Consider the following 22,077-nt stretch of genomic DNA (forward strand, 5'->3'; position numbering starts at 1 on the left):
AACAGGTTGAAATTAGGCTTAGTTCCACAAAGCCTCTACTAACGAGTTTCTGAGCGAATAATCTAGATTCTGGAGGCATTCCAGCTGTGGGAATTTCATGCTGCTGGAAGCCCAAGGTGCAACATTTTCAGCTTCGAGAGGCAGTTCAGTTTCACATGGTTCCTCCTTCAGAGTTCACAATGACCATTGAATTACCTGGCAGCTGAACCCTTGCAGGACCAGGCTCTCAAGAAGAAAGTCACGCTGCACTGAAAGCAGACTGACCATTTTAAGCTGGAGTCTTTTTGAGTACCCAGCTCTGGCAGCACAATGCAAGCCACAGATCCCTTACAGAGTCCAGAGGCAACATCTCTGCACTCCAATATTGTTCTGATTCTTTTTTTCTCCTCTCACATAATTTCATAACAATACGCTCTTCCTCCGCGCCTTTTCTATTGACAAACAGTATTGTATCCCTTGGAGCGATTAAATGAAAAGCCACTGAACTGCCTTGTCAACACAAGGCAGTTCCTTTCATTTTTAATGAAATATGGACCAGCAATGCACCTAAATAAACCACATCCATAGACCAAAGGCAGAAGACATTGTTAAACACTGAATTTAATACACAGTGGGTATCCAATGGATACAACAGAAAATTAATTCATTCAGAATTGTAAGGAAGCAACAGTTGTGCATTGTTTTTTTTCTTGGTTTGACCATGTACAAACACTTGGACCAGGCCCTTCCACATCAGGCAGGTCAATGGACAGAGTAAAAGCAAACGTTTGCTCATTGTAACTGAGGTTATTTTCATTAAGCAAAATGAGGAAATACATATTTGATTAGCTTAAAAACTTTTTAAACAAGAAAAGAATTACAGAGAGAATCAGTGACAACTATACGAAATCAAAACCCAGTCTGCTGAAGCAGAAGTGTTTCAGTTCAGCAGGAAATCTCCCTCACTCCTTTCTTTAAGCGCTGTCTTCCCATCCAGCCCCAGGTTGTTTTTCATCCGTTCCTGACGACCGTTCCCCTTTGTGCTTCACACACATGCCTGTTGTGGACACCGGCTGTTTCCTTACTTCTAATTTTGTCTTCTTCCCAGCACCTGAGCTGTGGGAAGCTCCTCCCTCCATGGTCTCAAGGAAACATCTTTTCCGTGGAGCAGCGCCTGAGTGCAGTGTCCCTACAGCTCCTGCTCCACTAATTAATTGCCTCAACAAGCTCACAGCTCCAAGACCTTTCTTCCCACTCATCTTTTGCAGAGACCAGAGTGACTGCAGCAGGAGCCCAACAAGCTGACAAGCTGGGTAGGATTTGGTGCTGAATAATTTCAGCCAGTAGCAAAGCGCAGGGTAATTGCAGCCATGACGCAGATGGATTATCTGCAACATTACTAATTGCCACAAATACTAGTACTAATCTTCTGGGCTTGGTTTAGATGAGAAAGGCTAGTGCTTCTGGGTGTCGAGCATTATACAAGTAGATGTGTCTACCAGTTCTTTCCGCAGATCTCGTACAATGGAAGCGCTTGTGGAAAGTCGCCCACCAATTTGCTCTCTGATCCATTCCAGAGCGAATGGCAGACGCCGGACACCCTGCACGCCAAGGGCTGCGGAATCACTGACCGGGGACATGGAGCGACAAGGAATCTGCCAGCCAGGGAGGGAAGCGCATCCAGCCAGGGCAGAGGGGCCCTTTGTCGGAACAGTCTCTGAACTACTGAGTTGTGTTGGTGTTCTGCTTGCCAAGCTTTTGAATATTCAAGCAAATGTTGTAGTGAAAACTTGAATGAGAGTGTGAACAGGACAAGTATGGAGAACAAGGAGCCCCTCTGCTGTATATTTACACACTACAGACTTCTGTACAGTTGGATTCTCTTTAGGAGATAGAACCCTGTTTTAGTTTTCTAGGCAGGGGTGGTCACTGACCCTGTAATTCTGTGTGGAATTTGAGTCCTGTGGTTCACTTATTCGCTCCAGCAAAGCTGGAAGTCCTGAGAGGCTTCTCTGTAACTCGCAGTCAAGCATTTCAGGGTATCCAGCTTCCCCTTTTACATTAAACCTTCATAAAAACAGCCACTTTGCCCTCCCCTCCTTTGCAGAATATTGGTAGGAAGCCTGCAGACAACTACCCTGCTCTGTCCTGAGCGTTGCATCTAAATCAGCAGTTCATTAACTCCTCTTTGCCTCCAAAAAGTGCTTTCAGGCCATGGGTGCAACAACTCCTCGTTTCCCTTAGGAAACTGAGGTACAACCTAGTTTTGAACTCCTGATTGCAGGAATTCCTGCATTACACTCAGATGTGCAGAGGATCCATGTCTCTGTTTTGCTTCTCACTGAAAGTTTTTGCCTTGGAGACACTGCAGTTTGTAGCCAGAGCTCATTATTCTAACAGGGATGCTATTTCCTTTAAAATCTTGTCTCAGGAATCGACTTTGCTGGTGGCCTGGCTCAAAATCTGCTATGTAGGTGGGTAGAACAGACAGGTCCCCTTTCGCCTGGGGTCAGTGCCGGGTTTCGGAAAGCCAAGCTTTCCCAGCAGGCTGCCCTGACTCGGTTCATCTCTGTTGCTGGGAATTAGAAATCTCTTTTTCCCAGTTCAGGCTCAGGAACAGCTTGATGAGGACGTGCGAGCAGTGAGAACAGTTATCTTTACAGTGTGGAACGTTTGCTGCACCTTGGATCTTGTTAATTTGCAATACCACGGTCCACCTTGTAGCAGGTGAGACTCCAGTAACAGCTGAACTTACAGGGGCATTGGTTTGAAAAACCCAAACTTTGGGGTCTTGAGGCGGCTGGAACCAAAACCAAACCATCAGCTGTTCATTAACCTGGATGTAGCTGTGCCAAAATCTCAGTGTAAAGCCTTATTGTTTGGCTCTGATTCCAGCGCAAGGCTGAGACCGGAGCTCCTGAGCTGTCTGCCCAGTGTGGCAGCTGCGTGCTGGGGACATGGGTTTCTGACACCTCTCGCATCTGTGATGTGTCCCCTTCTGCTCCACTCCCACCTTGCCAAAGGAGTCAGAATCCGGGGTGCTCTTTGCCACGTGATTCAAGATTTTAGCGGTAGGAGCTTTCACTACATGGGCATTAGAAAGGAAGAAAGTGGGTGGCACCGCCACGGGAAACAACTTCAAAAGGACAGTGGCACTAAATGGAGAGTTAAATGAGCAAAGCCTGACTCCCCTAATGTGCCGAGGCTGGTTGGCAGGATTTGCAACATCTCTTAGTTTTGCATCTACAAGGAAGATTAGCATTTGTTATAAAGAAAACAGATCTTGAAATAAGCTTTCCTGTCTCAAAGCTCATAGGGACACAAATTCTTGGGGAACAGGAATAAGAGAGAGAAAAATACATTTCAATCAAACGACTGCAAAAAAGTATAATTTGTCAAGTTTTGCGAACCATATGAAAACAATTCAAAAGTGACACAAAAATATATATAAGTTTGAAAAATACTTAAAGAAAAAAGTACAGATCTCACAATATCAAAACAAATGACGTATGGTTAAAAAGAAAAAATAAAAAGACATTGAATAACACCATATTGGCAGAAAAGGTAAAAACCTCTCGAGGGCAGCTGTGTTCTGTCATTTAAAGTGTCAGTTTGTGTATCCAGGATCTGTCTATAATGTGCTCAGCAGTGACAACGTTAACTCTGAGCACCAGAAGAACCCAGAAGAACCATAGCAGCGAGTCAAATCCGAGAGCAACACGTACAAGGGAAGAGCAGCGAGGCTGTGCTCAGAGGCCTGAAATGTCCAACTCACGTGGCCAGTGTCTCCTATTACATAAAATACTTTCAAAAATCCCTTCTAAAGGATGATTTGTGAATTTGAAAGAACCGCGAGGGCTCCAAGAATGGACGGGACAATGCTGGTGAGCGCACGGCTGTGGGGCAAACCTTGGCCTTTGGCTTCTTGAGTCTTTACAGGTGAAGAGTCTTAGAAGTGAAGAGCACCTTAGTGGGACTCTCCTCTCACCGACATCGTATACATCGGAGCTACGCTGTCACCGACATCGTGTACATCGGAGTCACGCTGCTGACGCCAGCAGGACTGCTCGGGTGAGTGCTTATGGCAGTCAGGTAAGAACAGGGCCTTCTGCTTCCCAGAACAGGGGGAAGATGCTGGGGTAGAACAAGAGGTGCTAATTCACGGCATCACCCTCCAAAAAGTGCCTGGACACCCCCGAGTCTCAGGAGAGGACTTTAGCACCTCCGATTACAGCATCTGTGCTGCAGCGGGCTTCCTATGCAGGGAGGTTAGTTTGCCACCGAGCATGGCTTGCGCTGATGCAGACTAAAGAAAGAGCAAACAGCTCCAGCCCGTTACCGGGACCTGCACAAGCAGTACAAGCCACTCTGGGCTGCGGCCTGGGAGAGCTTATTATGCAGAGGGGAAAGACGCTCTCTGGCATTTGTAGCCCTTCCCCATAAAGCTGAACACAACTAAAAAGGTGGTGAAGGACTAGAATGAAGGTGTGTAGCCCTTTGTGAATGAACCCTGTTCCTTGTTGCACAGGCTCCCTTAGAGAGAAAAGCCCTGTGTTGCCAAGGATGTGTAACTGGTTTTACTGGTCATCCCTGGCCTTATGAGGCTGGGTGGGCTGGCAGAAGGGGGACAAAACAGACCTCTTGATTTTTAATGGGAATGTCTTACTTCCAAATGACCCATACACAGTTAGCAATGGTTCCATTAATGTGAGTCTTCTATAAAAAAAACCTTAAGGGAGTGAATTGACTGGAAAGATCTTTCTTCCCCATTTTCTCCACGTACAAATATCACTAAAAAGGTCGGTTCTTTTGGTCTAACTCCCTGGTATTGTGTCCCCCAACCTCTGTAGCCAAATAAATAACTCATTGCTGCCTAAAACCCCATTGAGCAGCCAATACCGATTCAGGACTGGTGTTCTTGCAGACATTACAGGACCTCATGCAATACAGCGAAAGGGTATTTTCTAAAAAGTGGGAAATAAAAATGTCACACTAGCCATCACACAACTAGGTCTTCAAGCTCATGATCATTTGAGGCTCTCTGTGTGGTCTAAAACAAAAAGGTTAAAAGATACATAATGTAGTTGTCTTTCTTGTTTTCTTTTTATACAGAAATCATACACACAGAACTTCAACCTGAAACTTCATAACAAAAAAAGTCCACTAATTTAAGGAAAGCATTTTGTTGTGCAAAAGGTCCCTCCCCCTCCCCTGTTCACCTTCATCTACTGAGGGTCTCACACACACACATGAAGTTTCCTTCCAACAGGTGAGTTGGTAAGAAAGAGTCCTCGCTATGTACAGTGAATCAGAGAAGCTGGATGCAGTGCTGGCTTGAGGCACGAGCTCAGTGCCTCTATCTGGAAGTGTCCATGTTCTCCTCCTTAAAGTTACTGCAGTGCTCTATAACTTTCCTATGGATAAAACAAGGACAAGGAGAGCAGGGTTAGTTTAAAGGTTTTCACACGACCGTTGTGGGACAGTAGAATGCTTCAGGGAATGCCCGCTGCCCCCCCACGGGGCAGATACTCCCAGCCCACATCCACCTCTTCAATACTCATCCTGCACGTACGAAATTACAGCTCTCAGTTTGCCAGGGATTAGAAACTGCAGCTGGCACTTACACCCCCAACAGAATGACTCCAAAGAAAGGTCATGTAACGCAGTGAGCTGGGGAAGCTCACAAAGGTGATGGACTCTCTCCACCTTTTAAAAACACTCTCATTTTAACAGTGCAGTCAGCAAGTTTAGTGACAGGCCAGAACGTTTTGGACAGGGACCCCACACAAGTATGGAGAGCAGTGATGACTGGAGACTCTCGGTGTAAGATGTCATTAGCAATGTGGCTCCCTGTCCAACAAGCCACTTCTGTAACCAATTTCCATCAACCCGGAACGATCTGTGTGTACTGGCAACTGACACCTCTTCGGTCTTCTGTTTTCATCCTCTTTTTCCTGTTCTTCTCCTGTGTTCACTTCTCACTCCTCACACACATCAGCACAGGCCTTTCTTTGGTAGCATTACTTGATGTACAAGAATAATAACTAAAATAAAGCTAAATTGAATATTTTATGATAGTGCATTGGTTTCCTACCGGGCCATTTCCTTGGTCTCTTGCCGTGCTGAGGCCATTTTAATCATGTCCTTCAGAAGGGGAATCCCACCTTCTTTGATCAGCAGTGGGCAGTACTTGTCAGCTGCAGAGAAAAGAATAAACGAGTCCTTGTGAAGCTTCACAGGAGCGCTACAAAGGGCGGCAGGAGGGGAAGGAGAAGCCTGTGGCCTGAGAAGCCACAAAACTTTTCTGTTTTATGGAGCCAGCCTGCTCAGGGTGCCCTGGCTGTGAAAACAACAGACACAAAATGGCTGAGAACATAAGAGCATGGCCAGAAGGATCAAAACATTGAAAGAATTTCCTACACACTAAGTCTCTTCTTTTTCTTTTTGTTTGGCTGTGCTGCCTGTGCATTCCTGCATCATTCAAAGAAAGTTCTCTCTACCTACATAGCTAAACTGGGAAGATGACTTCTGCTAAAAGCTCAAATCCACACTCTCAACTTTTACAGCACAGTGGACGTGATTTCGAAACGGAAACTTACGGTAGACGGAGACCAGGTTATACAGGGCCCAGGTAGCCCAGTGCTGGCTGACTGGGGAGATCCCTTGTGGAAGAAGTCGAAGGATTGGTTCAAATGACCTGCACAGAAATATGGAGAAGTTGTTAAAAATCCCAGAGCTGCCTCTTCCAGCATCTTTGCCACTCAGAGCAATACAAACGCTGTGCTCATAGATACCATGGCAGTAAATCCATGGCCATGGCAAAGATTCCTGTGTCACACGGTGATCCTGGCAGCCTGGCAGGCCCTACCCCTTCAGCGCTAATGTCCTGCCCAGCTAAATAGCTGCAACGAATGCAACCGAGTCCAAGATCTGATTTCCATCCGCTGTCAGTCATTTTCTCGTGACAGCTGAAACCTGACAGTGTGGACCTTTCTGTAGAGGGGCCATAGAAAGTTACAGGCAGCCAAAGCTGGCTGCTCACCTGCAACGGTTGCTGTGTTTCTTCTGACAACAATAATGTGTCTACGCTGTGGCTCACGCAACGAAATGCCATTCGTTCTGGATCCCTGCCAGGCACTATGGGGAATACAGAGTACCTGACAGCCTCTTACAGGAAGGGCTTTGGAGGATGCCACCAGCTGTATTAACCCTTGGGATTTCTGGGAACTGCATCTAAATATTCCCCAGAGGAGACTGAAAGCTGCAGCAATCCACGTGACCGTCAGAAGCAGACAGATTTAAGGAGGTGCGAAGGACGGCAGTCTCAGGGGACAACACGTGGGCTGTCCCAGATCATCAGATCATGGCTTTCCATCCGAAACATGCAGGAGAAATTCTGTTGGCCTCCCACACTTTTCCCATAGGAACTGCCAGGCAAGGTGTCTAATTCCAGCAGCCTGTGTAACATGTTTCAAAGGAAGATGTGAAATCCTCACTATGCCCCTGAGGAAGTTTTGCCTTCACTCTAAGCAGAGCCTCCATGCTGGGCTCTTCCTCTTCCCCCCTCTGTGCTGGTGCTTGCTTCCCATGACAATCCTGGCTCCTAGGTGAGTAGGCCAAACTTTTCCATTCCTCACCTGTAGTTAATATTTCTCCTGGAGTTGATATCCCAGCTCTGGATGGCTGCCCACATCCTCTTTACAACTTCCTCTCGGTGGGGCTCACATATACCCCAAGCCTCTGGACCATCAAACATGATATGGGAGAGCACACCACAGGCATTATAGGACACCTCAATCCCATCTGCTTTGCTCTCCAGCAGGTTGCTGCCAAGAGAGAAGAGATCATTTAGAGGTGCTGATGCACCAAAGGTTTAAAAGTCTCCAGGTGACTGAGGAGCAGAGCTCCAGAGCATTCACCCTGCCCCAGCCCCGCTGTTCGTTAGCCAGGTGCTCACCTGAACACACTGATGAACTGGGAGGTCATGAGCTGCGGGCGCAGCTCCTTCACCTCTGCTACGTTGCCCAGGAGGCCCAGCATGTTGCGATGCAGCTCCTGTTTCTCTGGGAACTCCTAAGCAAGCAAGCAAAGAACAGGATTATACAAAAGTAGGGCCATGGCGACATTGAGAGCAAGCAACCCTGGAAAAAGATTGTACAGCGTGTCTAGAAAGGCTGAGTATTTTCAGGTCGTCAGCAATGGTTCTTTAGTAGATGCTACATGGGATCTTGGGTGTTCATGGCACGTGTGAAAGGAATCAAGGACGGGATCCACTTCTCACTGCTGCTCTGCTGCAGGGAGACGTACAAGAAAGGCAGAGAGGAAGACTTATTGAGTGTAAGTTTGTTTCTCCATTCTACTACTGGTTGAGTGGATGGATGTGAGAAAGAAGAAAACATGCAAGCTTTTTCTTTTCTGTTTGTGCGGCATAGGAAGTACTGCTTATAGATCAGTGCAGCCAGAGATCCTGGCCAGGCATCTGCATCTCCGCTGCCAACGTCAGCATTCCTCTGGAGGAAACCAGATGTACTTACTTTCAAGCACTCCAAGAACAGTTTCATGCCGCTGTAGTTAAGGAACATCTCACAGTTGTCAGGGGTCTCATCAGTGATGTTCCAGAGTGCGCTCCAGGAGAACTCCATCACCTGATCACACTACAGAGCCAAAGAGAAAGGGACAGAGGCAGAGCTTCACTTATGGGAACCCAGTGCAAACCAATCCCTTGTGTTTCCTCTCTGCCATCACCCTAGATGGCTCCAGAGGTAAGAAAACCTTGTTATTCACTTTCAACTTGTCAGCAAGTGGGTTTTTGTTTAATATTTTTGCCTCCCTGTCACATTCCAATCACCCCCACCCTAGCACAGGAAATTCTGCAGCATCAGCTGAGATGTCTTGTGTTTGTTAGAGAAGCTGAGCTGGCACTCCAGACTGACCTCTGTGCCTAAGTCAGGCTGAGGAGAAAATACTCTGTACATACATTTTCTGGGGAAAACACTCACCGTTTTATCAGCCAACTTCTTCTGAATCAACTTCAGCATTGTCTGTGGGCAGAGGAAGGAGAAGAGTGAGAAACAGTCCAAGAATCATAGAACTAAAACTAACTGCTGCACTGCAGCTGGTTTTCAGGTATATACAGTTTTGATCCTTTGTAGACAACCTACTTGGTATCTCTTTCTCTGACCCTGTGGGACCAGGTTATGTTCAGTGTTGCATGTATTCACAGAACTGAACTATGTTGCTGAGCTGTCAAGTCTGCAGTCAAGTCAGTTTTGACCTGCATGACTAAGTCTAGAACGTGGCATAACTGCACCAAAGCAGTTGCAGTTGCTGCTGCAAACTTGGGGAGATGCAGAAGGAGCTGGTCATGAGGTGGTACCAGCTCTGGAAATAATATGATATGGCAAAGAGATAAGGTATAAGGTTACGCGGCTTCCCTGCTCTCACGGACAGCCCGTCTCTGAGATCAGGACTTCCCGTGCTGGTCACCCAGTACAAGATGCCACGGGGAGGGGAAGGTTCCAGGAGAGGTTGGCAGTGCTGGGACACCAGCTCCCTCCTGTGACACTGTACGGTTGGGTCACTGGCTGGATGAATTTGGTGGACTCCTGCAAGGGAATTGTGCTGGCCCGGATTAAGGATAAGTAGACACCTTGGGACCATACCAACCATGACAAACCCCATCTTTCCCACAGCTTCTTTATGATCGTTGTCCACCTGGCAGACCAAAGCGTTACAGAGGTGCACAGCGATGCGCTGGATAGACTCATCCTGCCGGCTCTGGTTGAGGATGTTCAGCAGCAGCTCGTTGACTCGACGGTACTGGAACTCCAGCTCCTCGGGAATGCTGAAGTTACACAGTGTCAGGCAGCAGTTTCGCTGTACCTGGGTCAAAAGGAAGCAAACACTGCACCAAATGGCTACAAAAACATGGAGCCCATCATCTCATGTTTCCTTGGTACTGAAACCATCTTTTTGTTTGACTATGACCACTAACATTTCTGTTACTCTCCTATTTAGCACTGTGCTTTAGTTGTGCTCAATCGGTACCATCTTCTCACTGCCACTCTGGTCTCACATGGCCAAATGGTCACCCAGCGCCCATCACTTCCCAAGCCAGTTCCTCGCTGCCTGTAAGCTCTCTACACAGCAGTTGCCATTCTGGGAGTGTATCGCAGTGTATAACGTCAGCTTGATTCCAGTACAGCGTGCTGGGGTGGTGTTTCTTTCTGTTGACTCAACACCTGCACCCTTTCCACCCCACAGTCAGTGCTGGATGTCTATGCTGTGTGTCGTATATGCCCTTTGACCACTACCATCAGATAAAAAGGAGCCTTGCTATCATCATTTTCTTCTCTTTGCTCTGGAGAACATTGTATGGACAAGGAGAACACTGCATGTAATCTCATTGCTGAGTAAAGGCAAGCAGCAGATCTGGGCAACACCTCCTCTGGTATCTGCCTTGGCCCATGTCCTGGAGGTTTAGAAGAACTGATCCTAACACCGGGCTGAAGACTTAATACAGGGAGGGAGGACGTGGGAGCTGAAGGAGGCTGAGCCGCTCTTACCGTGACTTCCTGGTAGGACTCCATGCCGTTCAGCACCACCTGGATGACCTGGCGCCGCAGCTTTACGCTCTGCTCCATGCGGTATTCGGAGTTGGTCAAGTAGAACAGGGCTGCGCTGCCCGTCACCTGGATGTTTTTGTCGTCCTTGTGGCACCTGAGGGCTGTGATCACCAGCTGCAGAGAAGCAACATGAAGCTTCAGTGCCACTGACTTGCTGTTGAGTCTTGATGTGACCATTACAGCTGTGTGGGGCCAAGACTGTTACACCTGCAAGGAACGTGTGGCCCAGGCATTGCAGGAACATGCTTACGGCATGAAGGTGCCCAGTTCCACTGCACCACTGGAACTTTCTCCAGAATGGCATGATATGGTGTCCCAGGTTGAAGAAAAGCCTGGGACAGTGACATTTCCCTTGTCAGGGTGAGGTAAATGCTCGCATGGGGCTCACCTGAAGGGCTCGCAGCAGCTGGCTGCAGCGTTCGATACGGGCGATGTCAAAAAGGAGGTTGATGGCCCGGGAAGTGATTTCTGGCCGGTGTTCGGTGTAAGCCTCAATAGCGTTCAGGACTTGCTCTTCATTCTTGTCTCCACTCACCTGGCATGGAGGAACAAAAAGAGTCAGGGAAGAAACAGTGAAAGAGGAAAACCAATGTGAGAAGGGAACTCTGAGGGTAGATCTGGAAGGTCAAAGGGTACAACTTCCCTCCAACCTCCTACCAGAATTAGGCCCAGGATGAGAGCAAAGAGACTGAGTCACTTCTTAGCCCAGAGGGATAAGAAATGGCACCTTTGGGCCACAAGCAAGACTCCTATTGCCTTAAATCCTTTTCTTTTAGTCACAGACGTGGTCCTTCGGGCCAGATGATTTTTGCATGCCCATTTCCAAGAGGTGTGTTTTTTAAACCTTGTAAAAACCACGTGGGGACCAGGTCTTGCTTTCTGGCAGTTTTCCTGCATTGTCAAGTAGCTGTTGAAAGGTCAGAGCTCAGTTGTCACACACAAGACCCTAAGAAGACTCTACGAGCAGCCAGTAATTTTCATGTTCTCACAATTTTACCAAGCACCTATTGCCAATATTCTTGTGGCCTCATTACCTTGTAGGCTGGAATATGTGTCAGACGGCAGAGAGATGTTTCAAAAAGGCCCAAGAACTGGAGTGGTCGTTTCAGACCCCGGAACGGAGCGATGCTGCTCTTTGCTGGCTCAATGCTGAGGAAAAAAAGAAAACAACCAAAAAACAAGATCACTCATGTTGGTGCTGGCTTTCTTTTTCACCAGTGCAGTGGAAAGGAGCCAGTACTGTCCCAGTCATTTGCTTCAGTGTTTGGGGAACAGGAGGGCAGAGCTCTGGTAGAAAACCCAGACCTCTGGGTGTGCCCCTACTGAAGGGCACCAGGATTTTCAAAGGCTGATCTGCCCAGCACCCAGGTCAAATCTGAAAATATGCCTTTAGATTCTAGGTTCCTAAAACACTCAGCCTTCCTATGAAAACTGATGTGTAGAAATGTTCTGTCTTGGAAGTGCCTGGATTTCAATGAGGGTAAGAATGTTTCATGTAGAAAATGTGTAAAGGGCTCTGGAGTCCTTTCAGAAGAAATATAAATCTCTGCAAGAGACACCTGGAAAACGTGTGGGGAGAACAACTGAAACACTTCAGGTATGTACAGGAGGCAGGTAGGTTGACTTTTTCTTACTCTTAGAAGTCCTTACATGTGTCACATAAAAGAACCACAGCTGATTCCCATACAAGTCTTTAGCATCAGGAGAAACTAGCAACAGCTGTATCCTGCTTTTTAGTATTAATTAGACCTACAGAATGGGGAAGCTCAGAAGAGGGAGCTGTTCTTTATTCCTCTTTGATTAATCCATCCACCCAAGCAGTCCTCAGAAATCGCTGCTTCCTTACCTCGTCTGGCCCATCTTCTCTTCCATGCTTGGGATAGTGCAGTTCTCCAGCATGGTGTGCCCTGAGATATCGAGCGACGTGAGGTTTACCAAGTTTTCCACAAACAGGTTTAGAACCCGCCGGGTCAGCTTGAATTTGTAATAACTGGACAGATGGTCTCGGGAGATATCCAAGTGCCTGCGAACAACAGAGAGCAGCTCAGAGCCTGGAAAGCATTAGCTGGTGTTTCTGCCTATCTACCAGAGGAAGATGACAAGGCAAGTGTGATGATTATGTATTTCTTATGATTATTATTTCCTTCACGAGATACAGGAATGTGGTTCTGTAGCATCTGGCCCTGTGTCTAACCGAAGCACACAGATATCTGGTAGAGGTCTACTTAGGATGGAGCACAATTAATCATGTGGCCACACAGCACAAAGAAAATTGCTCCAGGCTCAGGAACTGCCTTTCCCAAGCTCCATCACTGCAGCCACCTGCGCATTTCTGCCTGGCAGTTCAGATGTGCTACAGGATCTTTGCATCCCCAGAAATGTACGTCGTCTCATCCCACAAATTAAGCTACTCCAGATTTTTGTCTGCTTCCCCAATCTTGTATTTTTCACACTGCAGGCTGTTACTCTGCCCTGATTTCACTTATCTTCAGGTATTTAAATGCTTAAGCTTTGGGGAAAAGCTGAGGCTAAGGGAGTGGTGGGACAAATTGAGCAGTGATCGTGTGCGGGTTGGGTCCCGTACAGGACAGGAGCTGCTCTTGCCCACTGAGCAGTAACCGAGACCCCTGGTGGAGACTTTTCTAAACTGCCTAAGACAGGGGCCAACACCCTGCTCACAGGTGTCTTCTACCTGTTGTAGACCAAGTCTCATTGCAAGTAACTGAGAGTTAAAGTACTTGGATTTAGCAAATATTACCCAGAATGTTCCCTGAGACTCCCAGGGCATATGCTAACGCAGTCCCCTCCAGTGTCTGCAGGCAGCACAGCCCATACTAACTAAACCACTGCTGAGTATCCTTTGTGTGACTAGTGAGGCCCTTCTCTGCCTTGGAAAGTCCTGGATCCCTTTCTTGATACCACTGTGAAGTCTGAATAGCAATCGTCTCAGCTCTGCTTCAGGAGGTATTTTCACTGTCAACACTGTTGCGTCAGGAGTGCCTGTTTATTTACACCGTTCGTTCCCTTGGCTGCACGGTCCGTGCACAGTGCCCTGCCACCGAGCACAGGAGCAGGCCAAGCTCAGAGTTTTTCTTGGTGTTATCTCAGAGCCAGGCTTAAAGTTTGGACATTCCTGTTTCACGAGTGGTCTGGAGAATTGAGTTTCACAGTGTGATTATCGTGATATTAGTACAGGTACGCATCTGTGGTCATTTTTTTGCTATCTCTCAAGCATCCTGCTGTTCTTTTTTATTTGGCCAGAGAAGCGTGGTTGGGTTTGATTGGGATTTTGTGGTTGGTTGGTTGTGAAGTTTTGTTGCTGTGGTGGGTTTTTTTGTTAGTTTGTGTGTGCACGCGGTTCTGTTGTGGGGTTTGGTTTTGAGGGGGTGAAGGAGGGTAGGGTGTGGTGTTTTTTGCTTTTCCAAGAGGGAGTTTCTGCTAAGTGATGTTCTTTTGCAAGCAAAATGCAGGTTGGCTTTAGGCATGTCAGACATGTATAGCGAGCCAACAAGTGAGCCTGTTCATGGGAAGGTTTCTAACTTGACACGAGCAGTGGGTGGCTTTCCATTAGCAGGCACATAGACCATTCCTGAAAGACCTTTCCCTATCAGCAGGAAAAGGATAAACAAGGAAGAACAGATCTGCTGACCTGAGCTTGCGAAGCTGTGCGATCACTTGGATGTGTTCCTCTGAAAGGTCCATGTTGTAAAGCACTAAGGAAACTAGACTGTCCTTCCACTGGGTCAGAAACCCCACATCGTTCAGCTGGATCCCAGAGAGATCAAGAGCTGCAAGGGAGGCCAAAGGCCGAAGCAACGTCTCCACATTTACCCCTTCAATCAAGCGGCCCAGGTTCAGGAAGCGCAAGCGGCTGAAGCCTTCAAAAGTAAAGTCCTTGACCAAGACTTGGCGCGTGGGGTTCACCAAACAGTCATCTTCACAGCCTCCGGGGTTCTCCTCCTCGTAGAAGATATTGCAGCAGCCAAAGAGGCTCAGGGAGATAAGCGTGTGGCTGAAGCTCACCAAGGTTTGCAGACTCTTGGCTGTCAGCTTCTCACAGTTAGTCAAGTAGAGCTCAACAAGATCCTGGAAGATGGGAAATCAAAGTTAGAAAGACTTCACAGGCAGAATGTCCACCTCGTTCTCTAAACCCCCCCCTTCACTGGGAGAGACTGAAACTACGTGTCACTAACTAGACCAGTGTCCCCATGCTGATCCCTACAGTGGCTCTAGGAGCGGTGAAGAGAGAAGCTGAGCTTGTCCCAAAGAAAATTTGGCCAGTGAAGGACCGAGTATGGGGAATCTCAGGGCGCCTGTGCAACAGTGCTGCTGTGTGAAGTGGCAGTGGGAGCTGTTGTTGGTGCAATACCACCTGCTTCCTGATGGCTTCCAGGTCCTGGTCCTGCACAATTTGCTCACGCAAGTGGATCCGAGCCAGCCTGGTGCTCCGAGGATCTGAGAACAGGGTGAAGAAGCTTTCATGGGGTTCAAAGATGCTGTCTGTCTTCACCAGCTCCACGTACCTGTGTTGGAGCAACAGCGTTAGCACAGCACGACACAAAGGCTCAGCTACAGCTCTAGCTACTTCACTGGCTATGAGAAAATGCCACCAAGTGTGTGAGCACACTTGGGCTCCCTGCTGATCATCCAGAATAGCCTTTGAGGTAACAGCAGCAAGCCTGTTACCTCTTCTTGCACACAAATAATAAGCCTGGGGAAAATCTCAGGCAAAGATTTGTGCAAGGTCACCTGTGTATGTGAGCAAACTGGAATCTGGCAAGCACAGATGCCAGGATATTTTTCCCCTAGCTGTTTAAAGATAGCAATATTTTTTTTTTTCCCCCAGAAAACTAGCCAGGCAAAGTTCTCTGCCAGACTTTGTGGGCAGGAGTTCAGCCAAGAGAGAATGTGATAGCCAAATTATATAGATCCCTGGAAACAGGTTGTTTTGTAAAGCTATGGGAGAAGCAGCCTTAACATTAAATATGTTAGCACTTTGCCCGCTTATTTTTTTGGTTTGATAGAGAAATGTAATGATTCGGTGCTGGGAAATGGGAAGGCTTCTTTGCTTACTGATGTTCTTGGAAGAAGCAGTGACTGTTTTGCTCTGGGTTTACCTACATGGAAATGGTGATTTCCACAGAAACTATAATACAGTAACCCTGGGGACACTTTGTCCTGAAGTTAATGCAAATCCTTATTTCCAATATGAGGGGGGAAAAAAAATGTCCTATGAATTCTTCCACATCTTTTTTCCCCTTTCCCATCACTCTTTCTAGAGAACTACGCTCGCCTTCCCTGAGCTCCCAGCTCCTTCCCAAACCAAACAGCTTCTCCACACCCTGAAACATACTCGTTGACAAGTTTGTCACAAATCTCGCTTGGCAAGAATATGTCGGGATGGAGCCGGAGAGTTTCATTGTCCAGCAGGTAGCAGAGAGTCCCCTCCAGGTTGCGAAGGCAGTAATCCGTGCACAAGGCCATTAGCGTCTCGGGGCTATCAGATGCCATCTTGAGGGAAGTTATGGGAAGAGGAAGAGCAGAAGGAAGCTTTGGATTCAGTAGATCCTCAAATTAAGTTCCAGGATGAATTTACAGGGACATCAGGACAGCTACAACCAGAAGGGGGAAAAAAAAAAGGCAGCATTGAGAAAGGCACACTGGCAAGTGTCCTGCAAAGCTCTTGCACCAGCAGGATGTTGATAGTTGTATTTCCAGCCCATCATTTGCTGACCTCAAAAGAACCTGCAGCACTCTGGCCTCTCTGGCAGTATGCCCTTAATTCCTTGGTGTCCCCACCCCCAGGGGACACTGTGGGAATGAGTTAACACAAAACATGTTTGGAATTGAGGCTACACAGCAAGAAAATGTTTCCTTATCGCAGGGGTTATCTGGCTGACAAAGGCGCTTGGAGAGGGAAGTGGCAGAAACCGCATTGCTTGGTTTCCTTTGGGGTGGGCTGGATAAACCACCAGAAAATTTACTGTCAGGATAATCTCTTGCATAGCCCCACTGGGATCTGCTGGCCCCACATCTTGTGCCTGTAATTCTGTTTGACGTGGTTCTAAGTGAAATGTCATGTTCAAGCTCAATGTTTCTCCGCAGTGCCAAGCCAGAGCTTCATGTAAGTCCATGAACTAGACCATGAAATGGATCAGAAGCCAGAGGGAAACACACAGACTAGTCTGGCTTCCCGTTGAGCACAGTCTAAAGCGAGGCTTAGGTACATCCTGGGCATCTGTACATCCAGCTCCCTGGGACTTGCTCACCCAAACCATTTCAAGTCTCTCACAAAAAGGTGTGAGTGGAAAAAGGCAAGACACTTCTGCCCTTCTTTTCTCTTTCTACAGGATAAAGAAGGATGGGTGAGGCAGACAATCAATGAGGGAAAGCTATTCCTGTCTATTTTCTTATTCAAAAAAATCTTGCAGCTCTAGCATTAACACTCTTGCTGGCACTGAAGGAAAGCTTGCTGCTGCCTTGGAAGTGTTCAGCAGAAGTGACTGAAGAACAACACCACCATTTCACTTTCAAAGGGTCAAATCACATCAGAAGCCACCCTAACGTGAACCCTTCTTTCTATTTCCATGGACACATTCCCTCCTCCCCTTCAGATGATCTGTTCAGCTGCTGCCTGGGTGATGACACCCATACGAAGGACCAGTTAAGGCTGTGGACAAGATGACCTTTCAAATTTGGGCACCAAATGGTCTCTATGGGTGACAGCGCAGCCGTGAGTGAGCCTGCCCAGCAGCCCGGGCTCCCAGCCTTCTGATCCCTCCCTGCGCTGCAGAGTGGATTTCCACGCAAACATGGAGGCAGCACAAGTCTGAAATCAAAGCTCCTTTCTTCCTTGTTTCTGTGTTTCATTAAATAGTTTTGTTTTGCTTTGTTTCCCAAGGGTGCACTTCAGTGCCAGGGACAAAGAGCTGGCCAAGGAATTAAGCTGAGACTCAAATGAGCTTCTCAAAAAGCAAGTGGAGATGGGCAGAACTGCTCCTTGTTCAGCCATGGAGGAGCAGCTGTGCCGGACCCCTCCTGAGGTATGTGCACCCCCAGCCTTGTATTCCTGGGCCAAACCCCATTCCAGTGCAAGTGGACAAACAGGCCACTGTGCACACAGGATCGTCTTGCTGGTCAGGAGGTCCCGGCTCAGGGAATGCAGCTGGAAGGATGCTGTCCTGCACTGTGTCTGCTTTGGAGACGAATCTGCTTCACCTCCAGAACAAGTCCCTCTTGCAAATTTTGCCTGAAGCTTCCTTGAGAGAATCTTTCCAGAAAGGCAAGATCAACAGGAAGACCGGAACCTGCTGGGAAACGCGTTCTGCTGTCCCTACCAGTTCCCCTGTGCCACCAGACGGAAGGTCCCTGCAGCCAGTGTCTTTCGCTGTTTACTACTAATGGTCGGAGAACTCGAAAACAAACTCCCATTGACAATCTGTTATCACGTGCAGCTGGAAACGGCCAGTGCTTGGGACTTGTCCAAGCAGCTCCGAGCACTAAAAGGCGAGAACTGCCGTCCTGTGGCTCTGACAACCCACTCGTCCCTCCCTGCCGAGACCAGCACAACAGAGCCGGGTGATCCCAGCCCTGAAGAAATCAGCTGTGCTTTAACTTCTGAGCTCCCTGTGATCCACCACCGAAATCCCAGACTGAAGGCTAATAGAAAGTAGTTAAACCATCCCAGTAAAACAACACCAAGGCATTCATCCTCATGATTTATTAGGGATATGTGAGTCGCATCAAGAGTTGCTGCTGTGACCTTTTGTACAGGACGTGACACAAGCTGTCTGTCCCTCCTTGGTTAGACTCAAGACATGACGTGTGGGTGGGGGGAGATGGAAGCAGAGGGCTGAGCTGCACTGAGCAATATTGTCAGGAGCTGGACTCAATGATCCTTGTGGGTCCCTTCCAACTTGGGACATTCTGTGATTGTCTCTAGTTATAAGCTCAGTGTGTTGATAAAAATAAATGAACTAGAGATGCTGACAAATCATTAACATTTGCCTAATCACTATCCTTAGCAAGCTGCCCACTGGGCAGACTGGCACCAGTGTGTTCCACTGCACAGGTGTTTTTGAAGGCTCAAAGACAGATACGTGAAACACGCTGAAAATTCAAGTGCAGGAATTGAAAAGTGACTAGAACAACAGCTGCTAATAGTTTTTCCAATTTATTTTTCTAATGGATTTGCTTCTATCTTAATGCGTGAGAATTGAGTCCCTTGGAGATGCAGGAGGAGGCATATAAAAGCCTGTAGACCCAGCTATGCCCAGAAGTAGCCCTCCCCGTGGAGTAACGACACCCTCCTGCCATCCACGGGCCCGAAGGAAGCTGTAGAATATGCAGCTTTGCTCTCCCCCATCACCAGCCTTCCAGGTCCTGCCAGCCTCTTTGGCAAACATTGCTTATTTTTGGGCTATATCTGTATTGTTATGGCATTTCAGGCTGCACCGGCACGCGAGACTTGGCACTCCTGGGGCCGCCCGTGCCAATATTCGCTACCTTGGACTTCAGACTGATCTTCTCTCCCAGCCTCTCTCTCCAGGCGGCTGCCCAAAGCCAAGCCTGACTCACTGTGGCTCCACGCCAGTGACATAACGTTTATGCTGTTGCTACAAAAATGATTGGCAAAGCTCACTTTTCCAGCATCAGGGACTTGTCCAAGAAGAGGGCAAACAATACGCGCTGACATGAACTGATTGCAATGACTTTAGAATAACAAATCTAATGTAAATGCAGAGTTTGGCACAAGTTACATTTTTAAGGAAAACTGCACTGTCATTTTAGCTGGCATCTTACAGCTGCAAATCCTTGTGTTTTTATTAATTGATTGGTCATTGCAGCTTTTGTGGGGAAATGCCATCCCTGACACTGAAGTAGAAGCAGGTTGAACTATTCTGTGGCCCAGCAAAACCTGCCATTTCCAAACTCATCAGCCTGCCGAGACCAATATCATAAATGAGACAACTTGTGCTGGCTAGGAAACATGTTGAACTTTGTACCTGCCTGCTGTAAAGATGGCCCTTTGGCTGACTAAACCATATCATGGATTTTCTTTCCAAAAGGTCACCTACCCGAGGACACTCCGGGAGCCCCTGGGTGACGGTTTCCTGAGCACCGCTGGACTGCGCTGGGCTCTGACAGCCCTGGCAGCCCCTTCACCAGCCTGCAGGCAGGTCTGGTCCCAACCCCAAACCCCACAGGGGGCTCCGGAGCGCTTCCCGAGGCCACTGTCTGCTCCCGAGGCACAGAGGTCACCTCCCCGGGGCTCCTCCCGGCAGGGCTGATGCGGCTCTGGGCCCTGCCCGCCGGGGCTCGGTGCTCCCGGGGAGGGGATGTGGGCTCGGCCGGTGGGGCACCGTGCGGCGCTGCCGGGGCCAGCGGTTCCACGGGGGCGGCGCTGCCCCCGCAGCCCTCGGCGGGCAGGCCCGGTGCCGCCGGGGAGGGCGAGCCCCGAGGGTCGGGTGGAGGAGGGGGCCGCCGGCACTCACCTGGCGCCAGGCCCCGGCCCGGCGCGGCCGATGCGGGGCGGCGGGAGTCCCGGTTGGTCCCGGCGCCGCTCCCCGGGGCGGGCAGGGGGTTCCCGTCCTGCTCGGGCCCGCTCCCCCCGCCACGGCCTCCGCTGTCAACAAACCTGCCGTCACTTCCGCCAGCCGGGCCGTCCGCGCCGGAAGCGCCGCCGCTTTCCCCCCCGGGAACACCGGCCAGCCCGGAACGCTCGGGCCGCTCCCGCGCACCCCCCGGAGCCGGAAGGCAGCGGGGACTGCGGGCACCCAGCGCCTCCGCACGCACCGTGACGTCACCGTCTCCCGCAGCAGTGGCGTGACGTCACGAGTTGCGACCGTGACGTCACGGCAGTGCCATTCACCAATATAAGGCGCCTTTGAAGGAGGAATGTCGTTTTTACAACCGATCTGGCGTCTGACCCCCCACCCCAGTGCGGGAGAAGGGCTGAGAGACATCACACTAAAAACGCTTAATGTGAAACAAAGTCTCTTTGAACTAACCCTGGAATGCAAACTGATTCCTGTATTTACAGAAGTTAATCCAGGGGGCAGGGTGGCCAAAGAGCCACGAACCCGTATTTTAAATAGATTGATAAGGGGAAGGGGATTGTTAGAATTAGATGAATGAAGTATGTGAACTGAGGCAGGTGGCAGGTAGCCTGTAAACCCTGCCACGGAGGGAATTTGCAGCCAGGATTCGGGGGGATATAAGCAGGGGCTTTTTGCCCTGTTCCATGTGCCTACCTTTAGGCAGAACACCCGCTCTTGCCAACTTGTTACTAAAATGTGCTTCGCTGAGAGATCCTGCCTGGGCCTATTATTGGCAAGAGGATCGTTTCCTACACTGATAACATGGCCGTGCTGCTGCACGATGTCACGGCACAGGGCAGAGTGAGAAGCTGCTATCACACAACGACTTGTTTGGCAATGGCGTCCTGGCAGCACCTCCCCGGGGCTCCTCACGCTGCCTGGCCATCCCCTGTCCACACAGCCCCGTGGCCACCACCCAGGGGTTCCACCAGAACAAACCCCCAGCCCCACGTCTCCACACACCTCGCTCACGGCTGCTGCCACACGCCTCGCTGGTGGGCGCCATTGTTGCCGGCCTTGCTCATGGCTGCCATTTGTACAGGCGGTTGGCACCAGAGCTGGCCTGGGAGATGGTGATGGTTCCACAGGGTCCCCTTGGTGCTGGGTGGTCTGAGAAGCTCCAGCTGGGGGCTCGCTCCTGCCTGGGGGGGTCTTTTTGGAGACAGGCACCATTGGGAGCTGTAAGCACAGACAGGGAAGTCATTGAATCAGGGAAACATTTTGGTAGGAAGAGACACTCAAGATCATCGAGTCCAACTGTTACCCCATCCCTGCACTACTCCACGTCCCTGAGAACCTCATCTCCATCTGTTCAACCCGTCCAGGGATGGTGACTCCATCACTGCCCTGGGCAGCCTGTTCCAATGCCTGACAACCCTTTCCGAGAATAAATTGTTCCCTAGATCCAACCTCAACCTCCCCTGGTGCAACTTGAGGCCGTTTCCCCTGGTCCTGGCGCTTGTTCCTGGGGAGCAGAGCCCGACCCGCCCTGGCTCCAAGCTCCTTTCAGGCAGTTCAGAGATCAGAAGGTCTCCCCTAAGCTCCTGTTCTCCGGCTGAACCCCCCAGGTCCCTCAGCCGCTCCCATCACACTTGTGCTCCAGCCCCTCACCAGCTCCATTCCCTTCTTGCTTGTCCCGAGGGGCCCAAAACTGCCCCCAGGATTCGAGGTGCGGCCTCACCCTGAGTCCCCGATGCGGTGCCCCAGCCCTGGCCGGCCAGGTGGGCGTGCGATGCCGTGACAGGACAGCCCGGCCCGAAACCCCGCTCGCTCCCCACGCGGGGCGCGAAGCCCGACGAGCACGATCGCTGAGGCGGCCGCGGGGGCGGAGCCACCGCCGTTGGGTGGGTGTGGCGGGAGGGGCGTGGTCCTCG

General features: G+C 49.5%; 1 protein-coding gene across 2 annotated transcripts; it reads right to left on the reverse strand.

Moving 5' to 3' along the window:
* Positions 1-582: 582 nt before the first annotated feature.
* Positions 583-22,015, reverse strand: ZER1 (zyg-11 related cell cycle regulator). Of its 2 annotated transcripts, XM_065853853.2 has the most exons (17): positions 21,885-22,015; positions 21,167-21,382; positions 15,958-16,216; positions 14,977-15,127; positions 14,254-14,690; positions 12,451-12,627; positions 11,639-11,753; positions 10,993-11,139; positions 10,545-10,718; positions 9,646-9,861; positions 8,979-9,020; positions 8,514-8,633; positions 7,937-8,052; positions 7,617-7,805; positions 6,579-6,676; positions 6,074-6,176; positions 583-5,393 (listed from the first exon to the last, which is right to left on the reverse strand). In XM_065853853.2, exons 3-17 carry the CDS (start codon positions 16,113-16,115, stop codon positions 5,336-5,338), a joined length of 2,301 nt encoding a protein of 766 aa, XP_065709925.1. In that variant the 5' UTR covers positions 16,116-16,216; positions 21,167-21,382; positions 21,885-22,015; the 3' UTR covers positions 583-5,335. The 2 variants fall into 2 exon arrangements, with proteins under 2 accessions (XP_065709925.1, XP_065709924.1); XM_065853852.2 differs by lacking the exons at positions 21,167-21,382; positions 21,885-22,015 and adding an exon at positions 20,099-20,276.
* Positions 22,016-22,077: the final 62 nt, after the last annotated feature.

Source organism: Patagioenas fasciata, chromosome 20 (assembly GCF_037038585.1).
Source record: "Patagioenas fasciata isolate bPatFas1 chromosome 20, bPatFas1.hap1, whole genome shotgun sequence".
Lineage (NCBI taxonomy): Eukaryota > Metazoa > Chordata > Aves > Columbiformes > Columbidae > Patagioenas > Patagioenas fasciata.